The following is a 24,676-nucleotide window of genomic DNA, read 5'->3' on the forward strand; positions in this document are numbered from 1 at the left end:
TCAGTTGCAACTCATGTTTATTCAGGAAACAAATCATACCTCCACAACACACCTTATTTTTTACCTGCCATCTCTGGGTTTTGACAAAACAGTAAAAAAGAAACAGCATAAAAACAATAACAAAAGGTTGTAAAACTAACATAAATACAGCATTCGTGCCTGCCTCAGACTGCCCCACCGCTTCCAAATAAAAACGCCATCTCCTCCCCCCCCTCAGTGGAACAGCAACCAAATAAAAGCTTCCCTGACTGCAACGCAATCCTCAGCAAACAGCAGAGACACATAAAGAGCTCTAAACTCCCCTCCAAACAATCAGGTCCATGGGGCTTCATGTAAACTAACGTGGGCCCCGTGGCTGCGTTCAAGGCTGTTGAATTAGTGCCGGTCAGAATTTCATTGGAGGCCCGTGAGGGGATTACAAGGGAACGATGGTCTTCCTCTCGTGTTAAAAACAAGAGCCCAGTAAATCAGTGATGAAAAAGTAAAGCAAGAGGTGAAGTGCTGTTATCTGAAAGCAGGTGTTAGTCGCTTATTCATTTAATTGCATCTGGTTTTCTTCATTGCCCTCAATTCTAAAGCTCGTCATTGAAAGTTATAGCTGAGCTTCGAGGGACTGTATTCTTTTACTTCTTGTGAAAGTTTTTTTTTATTTTATTTTTTTAATCTTTTTTTTCCTTATCTTGTTTTCGAGATGGTTTCAGGATGACAAGAGCAGCCAATAAGCTAGAAGCAAATGCAAAGGACGGTTTCTCACCACGTTCATTACGGCCATGATGGAGTGCAGGCAATGAAAACAAGACTTTCGGAGATGGAGAATGCTGAAAACCCTCTCTGTTCATGTGGCGGTCTTCCATTATAAACATCAACAATTATTCAATCGATACAACACGGGGATGGTATTTATCAAGCATCTCAGAGGAGAGGGGTGTTTAAAGGATCATGGATCCCGTCCCCCACGTCGTTTTGTGGCCCATGCAGCTCCATGACCAACAGCGCTCCTGCTCTGAGATTTGATAAATACCTTTCACTTGGTCCAGTAAACCCAAACAGATTGCGACAAACATCATTCACGAAGCTACATTACATCTACCGTATGTACAATGCCATCTAGAGCTAATCAATGGTACTGCACGACCAAACATGGCTAATGTGGGACCTAGTGTTGCTGACTATGGAGAAAGCAGGCTACTGGAGAAGGGAGTGACATTGACAGTCAAACAGGGGTGAAAGAACCGTAGCATCATTCTGAGAAAGGCAGTATCCATTTTCCTTTGAGAGCTGAGTTTGTTTGAATTTGGGGGAATTCAATGTTTTAGCGGGTGTAGTTTCCCCAGTTTTTTACTGTAGGGAGGTATCTTCTATGCTAAGAAGAAGTGAAGCTAAAGACCGGTCATGTGTATTGTGCTTTGGTGGTACCTTTTATGGTGGCAATCATTAACCACTTTAATACAAACTCCCCAGGAAAAAGAGATGCTTTTCTCATGTGATCCAGGTGTAGCGTTGTGACAGGTAAGGCCTGAGGATTCAGTGTTTTTTTTTTTTTTTGCTCTTTTAACTAATCATGGTCCTCTGCATCTGCTCCTCCCTCCCACCCTCAATCCTGCACTCTGGCTGCTGTCTGCTTTCTGGACGCATGCCCTCGTCAGCCCTGCTGTTTAACTGAGGGATGTGATGTTGGAGCGACCGCCAGGGGGCACCACGATACGCCGGCCAGCGGGCCTGATGGGGATGTCGTCTGGGGTGATGGGGGGACCTGCAACGAGAGCAGAGGAGGGTAAAGATAAAGCGGGTCACTTGGAAAAGGGGCGAAGAGCTCGCAAAGCAGTTCGGGGATAACGGAACAATTACAACAAAAAAAGGGCAGAAAATGAAAAGCTGGGATTTTTTTTTTTTTAATTTAAGGATATTAGACAAACAGAAAATAATGCTACAGTATGATTTCAAATGTTAAAAGACACTTTTCTAATACTGCTCTCCATTAACTCGTATTAATGTCCCCCACCTGCATGCTAATCGGGTTAATGTGTGCACATGTGAGCTGAGTGCCACTGACACATTATCAGAAGAAGCTTCAGTTTGAGGCACACTGTTTCCGAGGGATGAGCCAAGACCTCTGCTGCAACAAATTAACGGCCAGCACATAAAATGGAAAGTTGAATGATGTCAGCCGCGTGACACACTGTATCCAAGCAAACAATCCCCCCCCCCATCTCCTTCCAGCGGAGTAAATCAACTCCGCAGGTGGTGGCCCTGGACAAACTAAAATAGATGGACTCCTTCTGAGAGTGCATACACAAGAAAACAGACAAAGTCTGGGAGACCAAGAGCAGCCTCACTCCCCTCTAAATTCGTGTAATTAAATGTGTAAATTCTTTCCGGCGGAGGTCACCGTCGTTTTAAATCGATGAGGTATCACACATAACCTGCGCTTGTTGTAAACACGTGTTCCTCATTAAAACCAAACGCTAAACACTGGTCGGTTTAATAAAATGTCTTTTAAAACGCATCGACCATTTTTCAAAAAATAGAAGCAATTTCTCACATTTGTTCAAATCAAGGGCCAATCCATCACCATCCATGCGGGCATAACAGGACTGTCACTCAGCACCTCGGCACCATGGAACAGATGTGGATGCATAACTCTAACATAAGACTAATGCTCAATAGACCAATGCACAGACGCCTTGGACTGGAATCTCGTAAGCTGTACGTTTTTGGGCTTTGAGCCAAAATTCAAATCTGGCGTGACCCACTGCAGCGTAACTGCGGAAAACACTTCATGTAAAACGGGCCGTAGCTGGAGGTCACGGCGTTTTAAAGGGCAATAACAAGAGGGGGAGGCGTGAGATAGTGTAAGGGAGTAATTCAGTGGGCAAAAGAAATATGAGATTCATTTGAGCAATTACACAGAATGACTCAGTTGGGAATTAAAATGTTGAGTGTTGCAAAAAACATAACCACAATTTTCTTAGTACAATGTGTATTATTCAGAACTTCACCAAAATACTGCGCTTTAATTTGGTTGTCGTGAACGCCTCATTCAGAGAGTCTACAAAAAAACAAACAAACTGTTGTCCCCCACAGAACCGAGGTTGGAGCCCAGTCGAGACAAGGGCCCCGACCGTTTGCATCCGTCGGTACACACCAGAGCACAATCAGATGAGGGGGAGGGGGGGGGGGGGGGGGTAGTAAGAAGCTGGGGCTCACCGCATTGTGCAGGGTTACCTGCTAGACTAAATCCAGACTGGTGCAGGTTCCTGACGGGCTGCTTGGTGGGGGAGGTGCGCGCCGAGGCCGACGGGGTCCCGCCGCGGGACAGGGAGAACTCGGACACGGGGCCGTCGTACATCCCCCTGGGCACCGCCCTCAGGACCGCCAGCTGCGGGACAGAGACGGGCGGTGTGACGCGGCAGAAGAAAACGGCAGCAAAGACGATTTTATGTTACCAAGTGCACACCTGTTTTTGCATCACACGTTTCTTTGTGTCTTGAATTATTTACGCATTTTTCAGAGCGGTGTCACTCCCAGATTCACACACAAACATAGACACAAATAAACTATTTTACAGACCAAGGCAGAAAGGGCGGTATGTTGCACATTGACTGTCAGTCTTTATGTCAGTGACTCAGAGGACTCGTTGAAAAGAGACATCTGTGAACAAAGACAGCCCCCACCAAGATAAACAGCGCACTGTTACTACGGCTACACGTTCTCGTTCACAAGCCAGCTGCAGATTGTTGGACCATGAGACTTTTGGCCCACGAGATACGGAGGCACGGAAGAGAACGGTAGGGGTTTAAATAGCTACAAATAAAACGGTTGAATGAGGTTAACTCATTACTGAAAGAGAAGAAGAAAAGGACGTATGTGGTAGGTCTCTCTGGAAAGAGGATGTCAGGCTTGATGTATTTGACCTCTTCCCTCCATCCTCCCCGCCCTGTTTTCTCCACAACATCGTAACTCCTGCACCTCCACCTTGGCTTATTTTTTTTGCCTGATCTTCTCCCCCCCCCCCCCCCCCCCCCTTTATTTCTTTCAGAGATGACATTCACGCCGTGTAAGACGGGCCCGGGCCGTGTGTGAGCAGTGGTCTGGGCCCGAGTAGAACCGGCGTTTACCTGCTTCCTGGCTTTAATGCGCTTGTAGGCAAAGTCGGGGAAGGGAGAGCAGGGAATGAAGCGGCCCACGCCGGAGAGGACGTGCATGTTCCCGTCTTCCAGAACAATCTTCCCCTGGCAGACGACCACCTGTGGGGCGCCGCGCAGCTCCATGCCCTCAAAGACGTTGTACTCGGCGGCCTAAATGAGAAGGGAGCATAAAATACTGTAGGGTGAATGCAGCAGTACTACTGTGCAAAACAAATACACAATGTGTGAATTTACTGTTTTGGAAAGAGAGAAGGAGTGATGAGGCAAAAACTAGAAGAGCACATACATTGACGCACACATGCACAGAAGAATAATCATAGTCTCTAAAAAGAGCAAGCCAGACCTTAAAAATGCATCTCATGAGTCATATCCCAACAAAAGTTGTATTTATAGACAGTTTATTACAGCAACAGCAAAGAAAAAGTTTTGGTTGATTGAGTAATTGATTTTTCATTTAAATTGGACCAATCTAATTTCATTTTGAGAGACATGAAATGAAACATGCTGCAACCTCCCTCTAGAGGACGGACGAAGGGATGGAGGAGATGGAGCTGTGAGAGGTGATGTAGAGACAGGAAGTGGAGGCGTTAAAGCCTCTTCCCACCCCACCCCCCCCCCCCTCCCTTTATCATTCATCACCATGTTTCTTACACTTGTCTGTTTGGCATGTACGGGCAGCTGCCATCATCCAGCTGGTGTTTCATTCTCCTTCCCTTCCCTTCACCCTCTTCCTTGTTCCCTCTTTCCAGTTGTCTGCCTCCTTCATTCATTCATCCCTGCTGTTTTCCTCTTGTCTTTCTCCCCGATGCACATTCTCGCTTGTTTTTTTACGTGGTGACGACTTTCTTTTCTCTACATGTTTTGGACCTCCCCTGATTCCATTGTTTCTTGTTTCCTCTGCACACGGTCATGTTTTCTGCAGCCGTCCAAGTTCAGGCCTGGACAGGACGTAGCTAAGACTTACCGCGTGCCAAGCATGATGTCATGACTGAGTGCCGTGTGTGTGTGTGTGTGTGTGTGTGTGTGTGTGTGTGTGTGTGTGTGTGTGTGTGCGTTGCTGCCTGTTCTTGTTCATGTGTCACAAAATCCGTGTGTGTTTTTTTGTGTTGACAACGACGACCAGTCCACACCAGATGTGGGCTTTCTCATGACAAACCCTACTGGGAAAGCCTCCACCAACCCGGTGAACAGGGTCGCTCCCCTGGCTGGCCTGTCAAGACTTTCCATTAAGGTAGATTCATTGGAACTGGGAGCTGCTCTTCTGTCTTCTCTTGAGTAAAAACCCTGAGGGTGTACTTCACCTCTGGAGAGAGAGAGAGAGTCCAGTTCCCTCTCTCTCTCTCTCTCTCTCTCTCTCTCTCTTTTTTCCATTCCACCATTTGGAGATGGATGAAATGTTCCGTCTGTCCTACTGAACAGCTGCCAGTTAGGTCTTTAAAGCGAGGCAAATTCAAATCTCCAGTCTTAGCTTCGTCATCGCGCAAAGCCACTCACTCGTGTCCTTTCCTCATTGGTGTAATTTGCAGGTCCATGCGAGGTCAGCAAAGCCTTCATTTCCCGTGGAAAGACTTCCTCTGCAGCCCGAGGAGGTCTCTCTGGGATCTTCTAATTTCTAGGTCTAACGGTAGAACCCTCATTATGTAAATGTGTCCTTGTCCGGAAATTCTGCATAATACAGCTTCACATCTTTCTAACACAGCATAACTTGTCTTTTCGGAGGACAGTGACGGGGCCGTCACGCCACACTACCAGCTATGAACCGGTCTGGCCCATATAGGTCACATGTCTCGCGACCACAGCTGTTTTCTACCCACGAGACAAGTGGTCAGGCCATGATGCTCCAAACCTCTGAGGTTTGTGGAAGTATTTGAAAAGAAACGTCGTACTGCTGCGTAAGCTCGTGCAATCAATGGCATCCTTTAAACCCACTATGGTTGTCCAATCATGACAAATATGTGGTAAAGCCAATATCATGTGTAGTAAAGGAAATAACCCCTTCATTATTCCGCTCATAGCTTTGTTGTTGATTAAGTATAATTGGAGTGTTAAGGACAACGCTTGCAGCACTGAGATAAAGTCTGAAATATTTGGATAAACTTTTCCACATCCCATATTTTACCTGAAGATACATTTGGTCATTGCTAAGATTTTGTATGGAGATAGAGAGGCTCGACTTAATAGAGAGAGAGCTGGTCATGTGGTAAGTACAGCATGAGATTGTTATTAGTAGTGAACATCCACTGAGACTTCATTTCCGTTCAGAGGAACTGAGAAATCTCTGGAAACTATTCAAAAATGTGCTCTCTCTCTCTCTCTCTCTCTCTCTCTCTCTGTCTCTCTGTCTCTCGCTCTCTTTTTTTCTCTGTATTTTACACACACATACAGACACAAACACACACACACACAAACACAGACACACACACAGACTCCACAGATGTGGACACTTTACTCTTATCTCATTTTCTGCTTTATTCTTTCATTAAATATAAAAACCCTTTTAACTGCATTTTTTTTTATTTCTCAACTTTTTTCCCATATGTCTCATAGTGATTTTTTCACCTTGGCCTCTATGTAAAGCCACTCCCAAATGGGTGGATGCCATCAGGGTTACCGCGACAACAACAAGTCCCCTCATTGACGGAGCACTCCCTTCTACATTTACGCACTCAGACTCAAGTTAGCCCGACTCAAGTGAGCCCGACTCACGTGAGCCGCGCACTTACCGAGTTGTGTGTCTTGGCAGTGATGGTGCGGATGGAGTCTGTGTCCCAGATGACCAGGTCGGCATCAGAGCCCACTGCGATCCGACCCTTACGTGGGTACAGGTTCAGGATCTTGGCTGCGTTGGTGCTGGTGACGGCCACAAACATGTTCTCGTCCATCTTTCCTGTGGTCTGCGAGTCACAAAAAACGAGGAAGGGTAATGGTCAAAAAATATGGAACGATTTTTTTTTTTGCACCGAAAACGAGATGGATTGCCTTCATGGGTACACGTCGCTGCGGGTGGATTACATGTCGATGACATTCCTCTTTTCGGGTTGAGGGATTACTATCTTCACTTACCCTGGGCAATTTGCCTAATGAGGCTAACTGAAAAGTTGAGGATGCAACAGCGACTTTACTTCTTAATCTTGAGCGTTGTTCAGTGGATTGTTAACGGAACCGTGTCCGAAGCGGTGTCCATCTTCCACTGAAGCAACGCATGAGCGATTCGCTTCACATCCTCATTTCCCGACCGGAACCTGACCCAGTGGACTGCACCGGTCTGGGCCCGGGACCGATTGCTGGTTAATTATTGAGAATAATTAATGATGTTCACGGAGCGTTTTCCCAACAGCAGTAGAGCGGGATTACTGCTACTCCAATTATTACTGCAATTGAGCCAATCGAATCGATTGTTTACCGTGCAGAGACAGTTTGCTTTGCCCCCCCCCCACCCCCACCCCCCCAGTAGGGAGAATAAAGACTGAACACCTGGTTGTCTCGAAGTGTGTTTTCCTCAAAACCACTTTACGTCTAAATATTGTATCTTAATCTGTCAGGATTTAAATTTGAAAACGTATTACATTTTCCTGTGGCTTGTGCATGGAGCTGTCATCAAGGAGGCGGCTAGCTTAGCTTAGCATGGAAATGCAGAAATGGCTAAATACCCTAAAACATACAGCTGCCAGGACTGCAGGAAGCTTAATTGCGACTAAGTATGGGTGTGGGCTCGGACTTTAAGTAAATACCCAAAGGAAATAGATTTGGTTTAATAAAAGCCAGCCCACATTTTATAGGCAGCACAGCTGTCTACAGCGAAATGCTGTGTGTCTGTCAGCAGAACGCCGATGTAGTGATAACAAGAGAGAGAGAGAGAGAAGGAAGGGAGACAAATTAGGCCAGAGTGAAGGAAAAAGGGTGAAGGAAAGGACAGATGTGGAGATATGAAAGGAAATGGGAAAGTAACGCAGAGACAGTTACAACGAGACTTGAGAGAGTAATAACCAGGGAGAATAATGCCGGAGGAAATAGTGAAAGACAAATAGAAGGAAGGAGACAGAGAACGGGAGCCAAATATGAGTTTTAATCTTTTGCAAATGTTTGATGTTTGCTTGACGTCGGGTTGAAAGAGAACATACAGGATATGCTGAATAAAGTCCATCCGTTTTTTAGTTCACAACGACATGCCGGGAGAGAAAGGATTTAGGTGCACAGTAGAACAGTAGGTGTGCAAAGTAAAATATTTAAATGAATATAAATCTGCAAGTTGTTTTCATAGAAGTTGTAACTCTCAAGACGATAAATGTGCTCCTTTGTACAGTTTTTTATTTCTTTCGCTTACATTTTTGCCCTGTCAAACTGAAGCAGACCCAATAGACCAAAACCATCAATTTTATTCTGATTAGTCACACAGGATAAGTGTTGCTAAAGCGCCCTTAAAGCCAAGGTTTTTTTTTTTTTCCTTCTCCTTCTACTGAGAATTAAAAATGAAAAAACAAAACTCAAAAACGTAGTCCTCACCACAGCTTTATCCCAGATGAGGGTCATCCTCTCCTCCACTCCATTGAGACCTTCTGGGATCTGAGTGAAGTCATCCTTCCCGATGGCCTTCTGGGCCACGCTGAAGGTACAGTGAGCGCTGCCAGTCACGCTCAGGTCTCCACTGGGGGGGGACAACAGAGTTAACATTTAGATCAATGCAGATCTATTTAGAGATCCGCATGTGTGGCAGCTCATTTCTGACTTCTTTCTTCAGCTTCAAGAATCCCACCACGCCTTAACCGCAGAGGGAGAGCGTCCTCTGACGAGCAGAGGGGGGGGGGGGGGGGGGGAATTACATCAGTCATGCTTTTATTGGAGCACTGCGCTACGTAACCATGGAATCCATTTGGCGATCTATCCGACGATGAGCGAATGTACCTGGACAGCAGTGTGTTCAGGTAGTCCGGAGTGGTGGGATCCGGGCTGAGAGGAGGGGACGTTACAAAAGAAGCCGCCTTGGCCCAGTTCTTGCTCCAGTAGTGTGTCCCGTCGGTCCCCAGGCTGGCCGTGATTGGCTCCCCAAACACAACGTTTCCTAGCAAAGAAATAAAGCCCGATTAAAACAAATGTAAAAAGCGCATCGAATTGATTTATTTCGGTGGGTTTTTTATGTTTTGATTTTTAATCAAGAGCTGCGCCCTTTTGACGTTTCCCCCGCTCCATTCTCAAAAAACTGTATATTTCACATTCCATCACAGCCGGAGAGCACCTCGGTTACCCTCTGCTATTTCCTGCGGCTGTGAGGAATGGGCCGTGTGACAGCTTAAACCAAAGAAAAGACCTGAATGACAAATCTGAAAATTCCTCTAGGAATAGCCTCTTTTTTTTTGTACAGCAGAGCCGAACTGGGTGTACATCAGCAGCTTTAGGACGGAGGGTGAAATCATCTTATAAGGGCATAGAGGTGTACTGATGTCCTGCTATGTGCATTCGAAAAGTAGCCGGAAATCAGAGGGGAAGATGGCAACAGCAGAAGTAAAATATCAAATTAATATCTAAACCATATAATAGATAGTAGTCATTTATAGTCCTCAGATCTAACTTCTGGATGGATTGTTACTTGAGATACATGTGATTTGTAAGACTTTTTCAAGATGAAGCCGAAAAACACATTGTATTAAAGCAGCCGAATCCCACACAAAGTGTTCTGCACGGTGCGGATGAGTCGAAACGCCGCTCTTTTACCCTTTTTCCGGGCCTGTGAGATGATGTCAGCAGCACTCTTGCTCATGACTCGGGTCACATAGAGAGGACAGTTGGTCTGGCTGGCGATGGTGATGGCGCGGAACACCGCCTCCGCCTCCAGCTGCAGAGGGGGGGGAAAACGACATTGTAGTTGACTTTGGAAATGCATTTGCCATGGAGGAGTAAAATTTAAATATAAATAATACACATTATTGACTCATTCAGTTGCATTGGGTGCAGATCAAAGTAAATACATGAGCTACATGGTTAAGCAGTTAGAGCTAACGTGGGCCTTCGTATCTTCTTCATGTGCAAACACTAACCCGCTTATTACTGTCTACAAGCTCAACCTGGATCCAATAACCAATAAATTAAATCCAAAAAGGACACCAGACACAAAGTAAGCACTAATCCCACTTGGTCTCCGCTCAATTAAATCCTGTAACCGAGCTTTTGGTTCTTAAAACGCGCCTTAATGGCAAAGTGACAAGAGTGCTGAGCTCCGAGTGCGGCTTTCATCCACTGTTTGTCAAAGGAACGTCAGCCACAACAATCATGTGTGTCCAAAACCACTTGTGTGTAACGAGAAACAAATGTGTTTGTGTGTTGAGAGAACGTCGCTGTGGACAAAAACCACAAACTGCATTTAGAACACATGAACTTGGCTCTTTCAAAATGTGAATTAATGTAATCACTGTGTGTGTGTGTGTGTGTGTGTGTTTGTGGGCGATACCTCTTCGGGCCTGCTCAGCACGTGTCCCTCCGGTCCAGTGATCCCCATCTGCAGCATGCGGGCCTGCTCCTGTTGAACAAACACGCAGAAGGGAGGCTGCTCAGCTCGTTGGCCTGAGACTCTTTTCTAAGTGCTCACAGTGTTTGTGTGCGCCAGCGCTCCAACATGACGCTCTGTTTGTTTGTTTCCCTCCCGCCTGGGAATGATATGAGAAGCGGGTTTTTTACCACCTGGGTTGAGCCACACAAAGAAAGAGACTCTGGGAAACCCGAGAAAAAAAAAACTTGTATGGAGACACTTAGGCAATAGCGTCTGTCATGTCAACATGGATGTTATATGATACTGAGCATTAAAGAAAAATGACCTTCCTTATATAGCAAATCGGTTTGTTGGTTTTGTCCTCATAAGTCATGAGGCAAAGATGCCTTGAAAAGAATCATGGATTTCTTTTGATAAACATTTAAATGTTTCACTCATGAGACATAAACTTTGTGAGGAAGAGAAGTTATTCAATTTTTCAGCACTTTTTCTGGACGACACTTTAGTTTGACGCTTTCCTCAAGCGAGCATCTGCATTACATTACACGTCATTTATCTGGCGCATTAATCCAAAGCAACTCACAAAAATGTGCATCCAGTGGTTGTGAGAGTTTTCCCTTGTCCTCCGCAAGGACCAAAACAAATACAAAAACAAATCACACACAAATCCAAACAATGTCTCTCTATCTCATGGGCCGTGAAGAAAAAATGTAGACGTGACATAACCTGGGCTTCAGGAAACCAGACTCCTTAAAAGCCCAAATTTTAAGACTGGATTGACGACGTAACAGATCCGAGGCACAGCCTACGGCTCCGACTTAATAGCGACCCTCTCAATCCACCAGCTATCACAGGTCATCACGTTCGTCTGCGTAAACCTCACCCATTGTGAGGTCCTGCAGGAGACCCACGCCGCCTCTCAGCAGGGACGGCGTGTTTAGTCTGCAGGTAGATACGACCACGACCACCGGCGTGAACTTAAATCACGCCCAAGACCAGACGGATTGCACAGTTTGCCCCCCCCGGCCGACACAAGTAGCTGAGGAAAGGGCAGCGGGCGCGCGTGTGTGTGTGTGTGTGTCTGTTTATTTGTCTTTACCTCAGCGATGATCTCGCCGTTTTCCGCGTGGACCTCGGCGATGCCCCCCCTCTCCGCCAGGAAGGAAAAAACATCATAGAGCTGGAGGAGGAAGACACAGAAGACGGCGAGAAAATTACAGCGGCGCTGTGTTTTAAAAACCTGCCTTTGAAGTTTGACCAAGAATCAGATACTCCTTTTTTTTTTTTTTTTTTAGATCCCCCTCAAACTACAGCTCACAAAGAGCCCACAATTTACATGGCGTCCACCACGACACGCTGCAATTACTGTGTGTGGTCTCCAGAAACGGTTAAACCCTTGTGGGATGACCCGCAGTTGCTGTTATGTTGCTGTGTGAGCTGCATGACATCAGTTTTTCAAGCTGGACTATTTCAAGTTGCCTCATGCGTCCAAATTAGCCTCGGCCGTGCACTGGAGGCACGAAGAGCTCTCCCCCCTTTCACACGGCCTGCACCTCCACCTCGTGCTTTTGCACTCCGCGGCTTGACTCGCGGCGTGATCTCGCTGCGCTGTGCATCGCAGGCGCCGTGTTGCACGAGGTCAGAAGGTTACGAGGTGGCTTTTCTGAAACTTAACAACAGTAAATTGGATATCTTTTGTACGAAAGTGAAGGTCAGCCTTTACTTTACTTTTTAGAGACCGTGTCAGCAGTGACTAATTTAGACTGATTGCAAATGCTGCTATTTGATTACCTCAATGAAATAATGGCATGTAAACGCTGACTTCACGCAAAGATGACGCATCACAAGCTGAGCCAGTGGTTTGATATGGGATACGTTTCCAGTCTCCTAAATGGGCCTGATTGTGGCTGTTTACACTGGCCACGACCCAATTTCTTTTTTTTTTAAAGAATGGGGGGGGTCTGTGTGAAGCTAATATTAGGGCTTCGGGAGTCTGACACATCTGACAAATCTATTGGTTCCCTACCAAACATGTAAGATAAGGAGGAATGCGGAGGCAGAATGATACTACTTCAAGTCGGTGTACCTCACTGTTGCTCATCTGGTAATAGTCCTTGTAAGCCATGTAGACCTGGAACGAGTTCACACCTGCAACAAGGAAAGACGACGCACCGAAAGAAAAAAAACGTGAGCAACGCTGCCTGAGACCTTTTCCCCCGAAAAAAGTCCAGCGGCGAGTGGACGCCGCGTTACCTTTCTCCTTGATGAGACTGTCCACCTCCTGCTTCACGCTGTCGTTCCAGTGGGTGATGTCCACGTGGAGGGAGTAGTCGCAACAGGTCTTCTCATCAGCCCACTGCCTCCACTGATCGTAGGCCTCCATCAGGCTGCACCCGGGGTCTGGGATCACGTGGTCCACTGCGGGGCGGAGGACAGACGGCACAGGGACGGGAGGGTGGATGTCAGGATCTGTCTGGTGGTGTTTCTACTTTTCAACTCGTTTGGTTTGTCTTGCATAAGCCGTCTGCCTGTGTCCCAGCTGTGCTCCGCCAGCGGGGGGCTGACCTTGTCACATTGCATTTTCAGAATCTTTGTCCTTGATCAATTTGGGGGGCATCTCAACTGAACTATTTTCAGACTTTTTTTTCTGTTGTTATATAACCCCGCTATTTCTTATTTAAATTCCAATAATTCCGAACATAAATTTATATTAACAAACAAGTAAATATTAAGCTCAAGCACCTGAAATCACAAACAAAAGACATTTAAAATATATGCTATTTTCTGTTATATTTACATCGTACACTAAACAGAGTACGTTCTTGCCTTTTTGCAGGCTCAAGGTAAATGTCTGTTTTCACTGAAATTATTAATAGACACTTAATCCTCACTATACACAACAGGATCACCCTGCACAGTTATCCTGCTTCGCATTACTCAGCTGTAATAAAATAAGACCCCCTGTCTTCATCTCATTAAATATCTGCCGATCTGCTCTTTGCACGTCAATAGCGTCGAGCTGGCAGCAACACGAGAAAACTATTACTATCTGAAGCATGTGTTTACCTTCACGCCCCCCCCCGCGACACCATCTGTTTGGAGGAGACAGATACAGTGTGCACAGTACACACAGGAAGAAACAAAACACAGCCCTACGTGTCCTCTCCCACCCATCACCCGCTGCAATCTAATCCCCCGATGAACGGACCCCATGAATAGAGCTCACTACAGTAGCAGGTCTGTTGGTGAATGCCCCCCCCCCCCCCGTTTGAACAAAGCGCCACACTGGCAGACAAGCAGCAGCGTAGCAGCCAGCTCAAAAGAACTTAATGGTATTAATGAGACCGCGGCCCGTCAGCAGCTACATGCGGCCCGCCTGCCTCCCCCCAACCCCGTGCTGTCCATAGACATGCAGACAGACACTGGAGCTGTATTCTCCCCCCATCCTCTGTCCTGATCCTACCCCCTTAAAACTCAGTCTTTTGTAGGGTCCTCTTTTGGAGGGATGCCCAAAAAACCGCCCACAACGGCATCCAATCCCCTTTTCATTTCTCCTCCTTTGTTCAGGTCTCCGCCTTCTTCTTCTGCTTCTCCTTCCCGCGTTGCCACGGTTTCTATCTCAAACTCAAACTGCGGAGCAGCCCCCCCTACACCTCTCACCGATCATGGTGGTGCCCCCGGCAAGGGCGGCCTTCGTTCCCTGAGCGAAGTCGTCCACGGTGGTGGTTCCGCGGTACGGCATCTGGAAGTGGGTGTGGATGTCGATGCCGCCGGGGATCACCATCTTCCCGTTGGCCTCGACGGTCTTCACCCCACCGGGCACGATCAGGTTGTCGCCGATCTGCCTGTGGGGGGGAGGTGGACGCTGTCACAAGTTGTCTTTTGATGTGATTGCATTTGGTAAAATATGCTAGGATCAAATTGAATCAATATGGTATCATTAGGCATCTTTCTAATACGGTTAAACCACGGAGGGGACAGAGAGAGACAGGCAGGAGCCAGTGTCTCTGTGAGTCCTGCCAGCAGGCATCTGGGTGTTTATTATGCAACACCAGGCTTCCAATGGGTACCTCTCTCTGAGCTGCCTCACTAAGGGACAAACGGGTGGGGGTGGAGGGGGACAAACGAGCCTATAATTGGAAAATCGAGTGAGAGGACAGGACAGAGAGTGACTGATTCAGGGAGACACAGAAAGAGGAATTGCTCTCACAAGAGGATCAAACCCGAGGACGAGTCCGGCTCTTAATCGCCTGAGCTCCGGCTTTGACCCAGATGGGACAACTCTTGATTCGACACAAGTGCACATACATTTGATTTAAAGCGTCCGCAGGTCCAAAAGAGTGACGCAACCTATTTTAACTTCCCTTACTGTCTCAAGGTCGTTAGAGAGAAGTGACGTAACTTTTCCTTTCACTGTTCCCTGCACGTCTTCTAAGGATTCCATTCAGAGTGCAACACATTTATAATTACTCAGACCTTATAAAGAACATTTAAGACAATTTGCTTTTTTCCATTTTATGTTTTTGTCCATTGCAACTGCATGCAATAATAAAAAAAAAACATCTTTCCTGGATATTTGAGAAACATGGACTATGTTGAACCGTAAAGATTCCTACAGGATTTTTTTCTGCATTTACTTTTATTTTACTTTTCAGTCAGACAGATCAAGATTATTTGGAAAAACTGGAGGCTCTGGAGGATAAACGTCATTCTTGCGGTGACAGGTTTTGATTGGGTGAAATATAACGATAAGAAACCACAATTGACCTGGCCGACCCATCGAATATAATCCAGATTACTTCACATGTTGAGAAAAATGTGTTAATTTCTCCAAGAATCTGCGTTCTAATAAGAAATATGCTGTTTGACATGAGGGAAGGGGAACAGATGAGCAGGTGGGGGGGGGGGGGGGTGAAGGCAAATGGATTCAAGCAATGAATAAAAGCCGAAAGGAGGACAGAGGAGGACTTACTTAATGAGGCCATCCTCCAAGTAGATATCGGCATGGAAGGACTGGTCATCATTCACGATCCTCCCTCCTTTGATCAGAAGCCTGTCGCTCTGTAGAGAAAGGGATGGGGATAAGGGCAAATGGATTTTTAGGATTTAATGCAGTGTTCTGTCCGACAAAGATCCACTTTGACTTGAAACAGTGTCAAGGAAGCATTAGAGGATGATCTACCAAGGCAGATCATTTGTGCGGCATATATAGAGCTGGACGATCGCTTTTTATTTTTCTCTCATGTTAGATCATTTTCTTCGCTTCTTTCACCCAGAGGAGACAAACAATGTCTCATACATTCATGGTGTGGAAGAGAAGGGCAATGTTTTGTCAGTCTTGTCCCGTGTAATCAGTGGACCACCCTGTGGGTTCAGCCTGTCGGCCTCCTCCGCCTCCTGGTCCTGTGCTTCAAAGTGACCCCCATTTGCAGCCACGTTTTCTTGACCTCGTTGTGATATGAGCTCAGCCAATAGGAGCGAGGACGATCTTGCGCCGCTCCTCAATGGAAAAGGAGGAGTAATTCTATTGTCAAAGTTTGCGAATTTGTCAAACATGCGTTTAACGTGTTAATGTGAAGCCTGACTCTCATTTTAAATAAAAAGCTTTACGTCTAATGTTGCTGAATGGTTCAATGAGCCTGCAGAGCTCCTTTTCCCTATTGCATCATCATCTTTGTTAACGAATATTAGGAGGTAACGTTTCAGGTAACTTAAATTCCGCTGCTTTAGAATGACTGGTCATGGTGATACCTTTTGGGGGGGTGGGGGGTGGCTGACATTTTGCTGCTGGTAGCAGAATCAAAGCTGCTTCTAAGAACTGATCATGGATTAAAATATTAACCATGTTTATCCAGCTTTCATTACGCAACGACTGTGGTTGTTGTTTTTCTCCATTTATCCCACAGACCAAACGCCAGCGCCAATAGTGCTCATTGATCATGTGACGCAGGGTATTTTTAATCCGCATGAAAAAACAACCATCCCGACAAGCTGAATGGTGCGCTAAAAAGGAACTACAGAGCGCCGCCGCCCGCCGAGACAGCCCTTCAACTGTCCATTCCGTAATATGGTCTGATCTGGGCGTTGCCGTGACGCCACACCGCCAGACAACGAATCCGCTGCTGCACCCGTTGGCATGGCAACGGACGACTGCAGGGAGGGGAGACCAGAGAGGACGGGGGGGAGACTGGGTGCATGGTTTTTTGCTGACTACCTCAGTGAACAACACGCGCGCCTGTCAAACCAGGTGGAGAGAGGGACAGAGGGGAAATGGGTGGTCGCCAAAAGGGACGCCGTGCAGGGTAGATCAAATTAAAGTCACGCAATGCTTTATATCAAGTATGTTGAATACAACAACCAAAGGATTATTTGGGGGATTCTGAAGGATGAAATGTCCCACTCTGACTTAACTACTTTAGAAAAAATAATGATAATGAATTCCCATTACAAAAGACTGCCACAGACGTCCATATTCATTCCAACACATGTGTGCAGGGAAGTGTTTCATCACCATAAAGCACCGAGGCCACAGAAAAACGGAGAATAACGCCGTTTTGTTTGCATTTCGAGGTGATACGAGCTGGATAATATCCGCTGGGCCCCACAAGCACACGTGGCGTTGATGATTTAGATGGTGATGTATTAGTGTGAAACAGAGCCCGGATCTTTCCCTGGAAACCACACCCTGTAGCAACGCATTACAACACACAGCCACACAGCGGTTGGAGCCCGGCTGAAGGAACCCGTGGCTCAGAGATCGTTTGAATAACTGTAGCATTCGTATGTGGATGAACTGGATGTCTTGGAAATACTCTGCGCCTCACACAGGTGCGAACATGTCTTGATTCTGGGATGCATTTCATTCAAGCTCACCCGGTCCTGCTGTCGTTTATTGTCACGCTTGTTTCTCACCTGTGTTTTCTTTGGAGGTCTTTTTGGAGCGATGCTCAGTAGCTGCTGTCACTAACAGAAATAGCCGCGTGCGAATGCAGGCCGAAATGCTGAAAGTAGCTAGCTGCTAAGCTAATTCATGCCGCGTAACGTGCCAGCGAATTAAAGGTCATTCGAGGTTCAAACGAGGTGTTAATGGATGAAAGTGATGTGGAAAATCGAGGACGCAGTGTATTGACACGCGTGACGATTCTTTGTGTTAAGGAGAGAATCGGACGTATTTTTTTGATTCATAATCCCGCAGTGAGGGGTGTGCCCTCATACATGTCTACTTTACTGAAGTGCTTCAGCAGGCTCTCTCTTTATCCATCTCACACGAACACACACACACATTTTCCTCTTCCAACTCTCCCTTCTGGCCTTCATTGACGATCAATATCACAAACCGGCAACTGTCAGTCAGCTGTCTTCAGCGTTCCATTTGAGTTAATGCATCTGCTAGTGCCATGCATAATGTATTCTGTGACTGTGGACTGTGTTTAATACTTGGCTTGAGTTGTTCTCAGTCAGTGCAAAATCAGATGTTAGCTGCCCAACATTTATGGATATCCAAGCTGTCAAAACACTTCATTTATTTCTGTGTTCTTTTTTTCCGCTCTTAATCTCACTTTATGAATGTAAAGGCAGTCAGAGTATTTATTCTGGCCTTTCCCAATAGAATCCATGACAAGCAGACCACAGCCTTTTCCACAGCTCGAGTCATTCAACCACCAACATTTAATAGAAGTGAAAAAATGCTGGTTTTCAAATAATGCCACTTTTGTTTATTCAATGTCTGCTAAAAGACTGTTTATTGTTTGACAACTTATCCAGGATTTAATTATATTTCTGCATTATTTTAACTGCTAAGATGAATGTTGTGTCAAATGTAGGATGTGAGCACGGACACTGGAGCCTTGCTGCTGCTTTCTTTTTTTGCCATAACGGGAATCGATTCATGTTGATTTTCTCCCGCACTTCATTCAGATTTCCTTTTGGACATTGATTTCAACCACTTGATCTCTACCTTGTGTTGAGATGTTCAGATGCAATATTCCATCCTTGTTTTACACAGCTCTGTCCAGACATCCTGCACACTGGGATTTGTGAAGATATACTTTAGAGATCCATTTAGAGATCATATGAGTGGTTTGCACTGGAAGAGGCAGCTCTCAAACCGGGACAAACCCATTGACCAGACATTAAGCAAAAAATGCTGGGGGGGGTTCTTGCTTTCTCAGAATAAGCAGCAGCAGATGATGTAGAGATACCATCTACCTACAGTATACAGTCTTTGTTTATCTAGAAGAAATTCAACCCTGGAAGTCTACAAATGATCATGCTGAACTCTTAAAGTCTGTATGCTTTGATTTAACAGCTTTTTTTGTCATCTCATCTCATAGGTTCATTCAGAGAGCCTTAACACATTTCTAATCTACTTAAAAGGTGTCCAAACTTTGATCCATCCCTTTTGTACACTGTAATTCCGCCGTGTCATAGCAGGGTAAGCACACGTGTGGTTTAATCAAATTAGTTGTGTTCCCATTTTATTTATTATTCCCAGTCGGTCCAGTGATGCACAATAAAGGACCTGGTCGACCTTAATGTAAAGCGCCCATAACGAATCTGATCCACTGTGTTTGTTAAAACACGCCAGCTGTGAAAAGATATAAAAACAAGATAGAAGAAAAAAAGTTATTCATATTCATACCATATTAATGGTTAAGCATGTTGTCATGTGCAGGGCAACGGTAATGCTCTTGATGTTGATCCTGATTTACTCTGACCTTTCAGGGTCAGTGACCATGACCTTGTTCGTCAATCACGTCACGGTTTCAGTCCCCGGTTTTTGGATTCACTGGATGAGCTGCACAATTTAATCATTGTAGTTTGTAGTGTGTGTTCAATCCCCACAAAGGAGCCAATACATTGACAATACAGACCTTGGCTGTAGGCAGCTTTAGGAGGCATCTACAGACTAGTGATGTAACAATACGTCCTTCTGGTCAATTCACCAATGAAATGGTCTGTGATTCGACACCATCACACACATCATTAAGAGGGAACTTTATTTTGAGTTTCTGAGTCATGTTGAAATAACACATAAGGAAGATTAGTGCCTTGAGCCTATTACTTGCTTATAAAAAAAAAGAAACAAACTGTGTGGTAGAAACAACACTGGAGAGTGAAATGAATAAAAAAGTTAAATGATGTTTCAGCGAAGAGCGAATGACGCGATGCTCTTAGGGCCAACATCTTAAAACACACATTGTTTGCTCCAACCATCACAAATGTTACCGACTCGTCTTCCTTTCCATTCGCCTACTTGTTTACATGTGATTGCGTGGGCGACTGTGACCTACTCTTGCCGCTGGGCACACAGCAGAGGATTTGGTTTTCCCACAAATTCGAACAGTTGGATGAGGATTAGCTCGAACACACGTCACGCAATCACAACTGAGAACAACCACCAGGGTTTATAAAAAGCTCCAAAAATATCCTCCAAGTTGCTGCAATCAAAGAAATACATTGTGTTATCAGTCTAAAAGACACCAGAATTACAGAATGTCGTCTGGGGTAAAGGATTGAAATGCATTAAAGATATCTTCTATCTAGAGCTGACAAGCTTATTTATCAAAGTGTCTCGCAACGATGTAGAGTAAAGTTTGAACAAAGTCACGTCATTCAACAACAAGGGAAAAAAAACACACAAAAAAGCCCCCGCCTTGCTGCACAGGACGCTGTAATTTTCTGTTACACAAGGCAGCGGCAGAGATCGAAAATAGACAACAGGATGTTATTCTTGAACAACTACGCTGATATGCACTGACAACTTTTTTCCACTTCCCCCAGACTGCAGGGAGAAGCTCATAAACCGGGATGCAAATTACCAGTAGCCCCCCCCACCATGCTCAATAAGCCCGGGATGTTACGGGCCTGTGAAACAGGCCGTTAGCGGAGACATCCATTAGCGGATAGGGAGACCCTTGTGTGGGTGAGAGAAAGCAGGGGGGGGGAGGCGGCCAGGGACCATGGGGAAGAGGGAAGTCATCGGGGGTGTGTCCCGCTGCTTCGGCCCTGTTGCCTAGCGCACAACAATATTTACTCTTTACCCAAAACTGCACGGGATTTTTCTTTCACATTCTGGGAGAGCTAAAAAAAAAACAAAAAAAAACAGAGAATTATCAATCTAAATAAACCGGAGGTCTTAGAAAGACTGAGTGTAATAGGCTGGAGTAATGTAACAATGTTACCATGGCAACACAAACAAAAGAGAAAACCCAATATGGATCTGATTAAGCCAAACAGGTTGAATTAGAAGGTCCCTCATCCGAGACGTCTGAGAAGTGCTCGTGCTCCGTGTGTGTGTGTGTGTCTGTGTGTGTCTGAGGTGCGCGTCAAATCACCACAGACCAAACAGCGGCTGTATTTTGCAGCCATCACAACTGTATGCCGGTCGCCATGGTGAGTCGCGCGGCAACGCCTGGGTGGCCACGGGGTATGTTGTCTGCAATCAAGCCCACTTTGCTGCAGCCGACATGGGGATAGGCACACTCTGGTGTGGTGGAGCCCAGTTTTGTGGTGCGTCAATAGGGGTGGGAGGGGGTCATGGGGAGGGGGGGGGGCGGCTTTCCCTTTCCAGGGGCCTTGTCCAAAGATGCTCATTCCAGCTGGAGTGGATTACTGATGACATGTACCAGCCTGGAACAACACTGGGGCCGCTGTGAGTGGGTACGAGTGCAGGGGAGAACCACGCCTAAATCTGACAGAGCCACTCTGGCGGCGGAGAAGACTCGCGGCAACAGCTGGATCGTAACGGGCAACCAGTGGAAATACAGAAGGAGAGCCTTTGGGTGGTGGGGCGGGGGGGGGTTCTATGTACGGCAAAATTATTATTCAAGACATCCAAGCTGTTAGTCCATTCACAGAGCGGGGAGGGGGGCTCTGTTTAAGTATATAGGCCCAGTATGTTTTATATTGTATAGTTGTAATGCTGGTTGTGTTGTTTTTTTTTTTTTACGTGAAAGCAAGAGAGCGAGCTGCCACTTTTCAAAACCACCTTGAAAACCAAGAGACTGGTGTTTCTGGCGGTTTCTCGCTCTCTCGATAAGGTCGCCAACTTTGTACCATTACAGCGTTTATGTGTTCAGGATTGCAGATGACATTTATTATTCTTGAAATGTTCAATATATCTAACCGCGTTATGGAAGGAGTTACATTTCTTTCAGCCACAGCCATTGAATTATCTGGTGTATTAAAAACAGCTTGTAGTGTGTTCGCTGCCCCCAGTGGTGGATACGGGTATTGTTTCTAACCAGTCCACCAAATTACTACGAAAAAAATATTGTTTTTGTCCATTCCTCCAGAAGGACACGTGGAAGTGTTCTCTCTTCTCTTGATCAAGGACAGCAATGAGATACGTTACTCTGCTATGAGCTGTAGGTCAGTTAACAAGTAGGTTGCAACTAACTGGAGCTCTTGGAGGAAATAAACCATTTGCAATCGCAATAGCATGGAATCTTATGGCCATCAAACTCACTCATGTTATGCATTTTTGTAGTCTGGACCTCTTGCATTAAACTATGAAGCGAGGAGACAGATCTTATCTTGGTGAGCCATTACTCACGCACACATTTTTTGGACATAACGTTTATGCTTATCAGGGTTGACACCCCAAAATTGTAAGAGAAGGTTATGGAAGAAAAGAAGAAAAGAAACACCAAACCTGTGTGGCTGGTAATTAGCATTTCCATCCTATGATGAGAAATCTGCTCTAGTAAAATGTGCTAAAAAACAAGACATCTATCTACAAGCCAAAGCTACGTCCCCCTAAAAAAAACACCCAATGGTGACACATCAGCTGAGGAGACAAAGGCCTGGTCTCCCACTGCCGAGCAACACACCCCAGACTGCAGCCTGAGCTGCAACAATGAAAACTGGAAGGCAGGCCCTTCAGACTCTCACACACAGACGGGGGGAGAGAGAGAGAGAGAGAGAGAGAGAGAGAGAGAGAGAGAGAAGCTTCTCTGCAGCAGCAGCAACACAAACCAGCATCCAGTCTGCCCCCGGATTCAACCTGCAGCCCCCGGTGCTCCGCCTGGACTCCAGACTGGAATCCTTCTCCCAACCTTGATGCAAAGACACCAGCGCCCCGCGACATGGCCAGCTCAGAACAGCTCATCACAAATGGGCGTGTTTTTCCTCCACCTCTCTTTTTTTACTTTACTGCGCCAGCCTGCAAGATGAACAGTAGCTCATGTCTGAAGTCTGAAAGGGACACATTTAAATTCTTATTCAAATGCATTATTCATTTTAAGAAATAAGGAAGGGATGCTCACGGATTGCACATGAATTCGTGCTGCTCTGCCTTCCCTTTAGTATTTTGCCAAGCCGCAGGACTGTGTAATTAGGTTATAGTATCATCAGGCCACTTTGAAGTATCTCACTAAACATATTTGAATCAAAATGGCGAGTCACTGATCAATAGCCTCCCATACAAGTGATCAGATGGGGCCGAACAAATCTCCTTATGAGAGAAAAGGGCCTAACACACGTTTGTCAAAACAATCAAAATCGTGATTTTAATCAATCAACCCGTATAGGATTGATGAGAATCTATTTATTGCTAAATGTTAATAATATGTAGGGGGGATTAAGCACATCAATGCAACATGGATAATGATACGCCACCAAACTGCATGTAACAATGAGAATTTAAAAAAAAACGTCATCATAAAGTCACATCTACACACCGCACAGGGCCAAAGTACCCACAGAAACACCACAGTGATTTGCATTCATTCATTCATTTATTTTTCATGGGCGAGCCGGCTCGGCGCGCGCATGGTGCCGCGCAACAAAGAAGATGCGGGACACCTTTAAGAAAACGCCTCATCTTCCCACCTCGCCGTCACTATGGCAGCCAGTCGTGCCATTTCATGGTGCGTATTTTTATTTTTTTTCCAGCGACTTTCAGTCCGGTCAATGCAAAGAAAAAGGCCCCCGAGTACCGAGTGTTACTGGGGGCCTCTTTCATGTCGCACATCGTAAAAAAAAAAAAAAAAATTAAAAGACAAGGCACCAGCGGGCATCAAAGTTCGCACAGCCAATGAAGCATTAATAACTCTTTTACTCACTGTGATCTTCGGGATGTTCTTTTTTCCTTGGTAAGACATGTTTTTTTCTTCGCACGATTCCACCTCTTTTTAGAGTCAAATCTTTTTTGAGCAGAAGGAGGAGGAAATAAAAAGAGACGCTATTCCCTCTCGGATGCTGCTGCAGCGGCCCTCGCCTGGATGGGAGCTTCGGGGAATGGTGGCCACTCCGTGTCAGTGCGATGCAAAGTGCCGTGCAGAGAGCTAACAGGAGCGGCTCAGCCACAGCCGGCCCCTCCCTCAAAATCGGCTCAATTGGAAGGGGAGTAATGTCGCAATCATTCCACCGGAGGGCGCAGTGGAGCAGCTGTTGCCCCCCCCCCACCCCCTCAGCCAGTTGTCTGCGTCGCTGAGCTTTTTTTTTTTTTTTTTTGCACATATAATAAAAACATATAAAACACATGCACGACATTAATCATTGTTATCAGGTGTTTGTCTTCTCTAATAAAACCACCAGTTAATCTGAGCCGTCTGGTATCGAGCAGTTTGTGGATTAATCTGCTTCTGCAAGTCACAGCCTTAGTCACTAAGGAAGTCATTTAGAAGGCTAATAATAATATATTTAGTAGAAAGTTGTGAATCATTTCTTTAAAACACTCGTTATTATGATATTTATTGTCAACATTAGGCACTGATAAATCCGTACGCAGTTCAACAACTGATCTAATATACTTTTAAGATAAGCCAATTATGTTTTAAATAAGTAAATATGCGTAACTTTTTTTAAACAGAAATGTTCTATGAAAATATGAGATTACGGTTTGTAAGAGTATAAAGGTTCACATTTAATTACCTACAGATTTTGTTTTTGTGGACACAGAGGAGGAGCAAAATGGTGTAGCAGCTGTCACCCACCACATTACACACCCCACATGTCGCCCCCCCCCCCCTCTAACACACACACACACACACACACACACACGCACGCACACCCTCTCCACATGCCCCCACCCGGCCATGTG

General features: G+C 45.7%; 1 protein-coding gene across 2 annotated transcripts; it reads right to left on the reverse strand.

The window, feature by feature from the left end:
- dpysl3 (dihydropyrimidinase like 3) lies at positions 1-23,952 on the reverse strand. Of its 2 annotated transcripts, none has more exons than XM_037467682.2 (14): positions 23,697-23,952; positions 15,602-15,690; positions 14,290-14,474; positions 12,883-13,047; positions 12,716-12,777; positions 11,729-11,809; positions 10,591-10,659; positions 9,858-9,978; positions 9,051-9,207; positions 8,652-8,793; positions 6,872-7,042; positions 4,119-4,298; positions 3,226-3,379; positions 1-1,753 (listed from the first exon to the last, which is right to left on the reverse strand). In XM_037467682.2, exons 1-14 carry the CDS (start codon positions 23,733-23,735, stop codon positions 1,656-1,658), a joined length of 1,713 nt encoding a protein of 570 aa, XP_037323579.1. In that variant the 5' UTR covers positions 23,736-23,952; the 3' UTR covers positions 1-1,655. The 2 variants fall into 2 exon arrangements, with proteins under 2 accessions (XP_037323579.1, XP_037323578.1); XM_037467681.2 differs by having other exon boundaries at positions 3,208-3,379.
- Positions 23,953-24,676: the final 724 nt, after the last annotated feature.

The sequence above is a fragment of the Pungitius pungitius genome, chromosome 16 (genome assembly GCF_949316345.1).
Source record: "Pungitius pungitius chromosome 16, fPunPun2.1, whole genome shotgun sequence".
Lineage (NCBI taxonomy): Eukaryota > Metazoa > Chordata > Actinopteri > Perciformes > Gasterosteidae > Pungitius > Pungitius pungitius.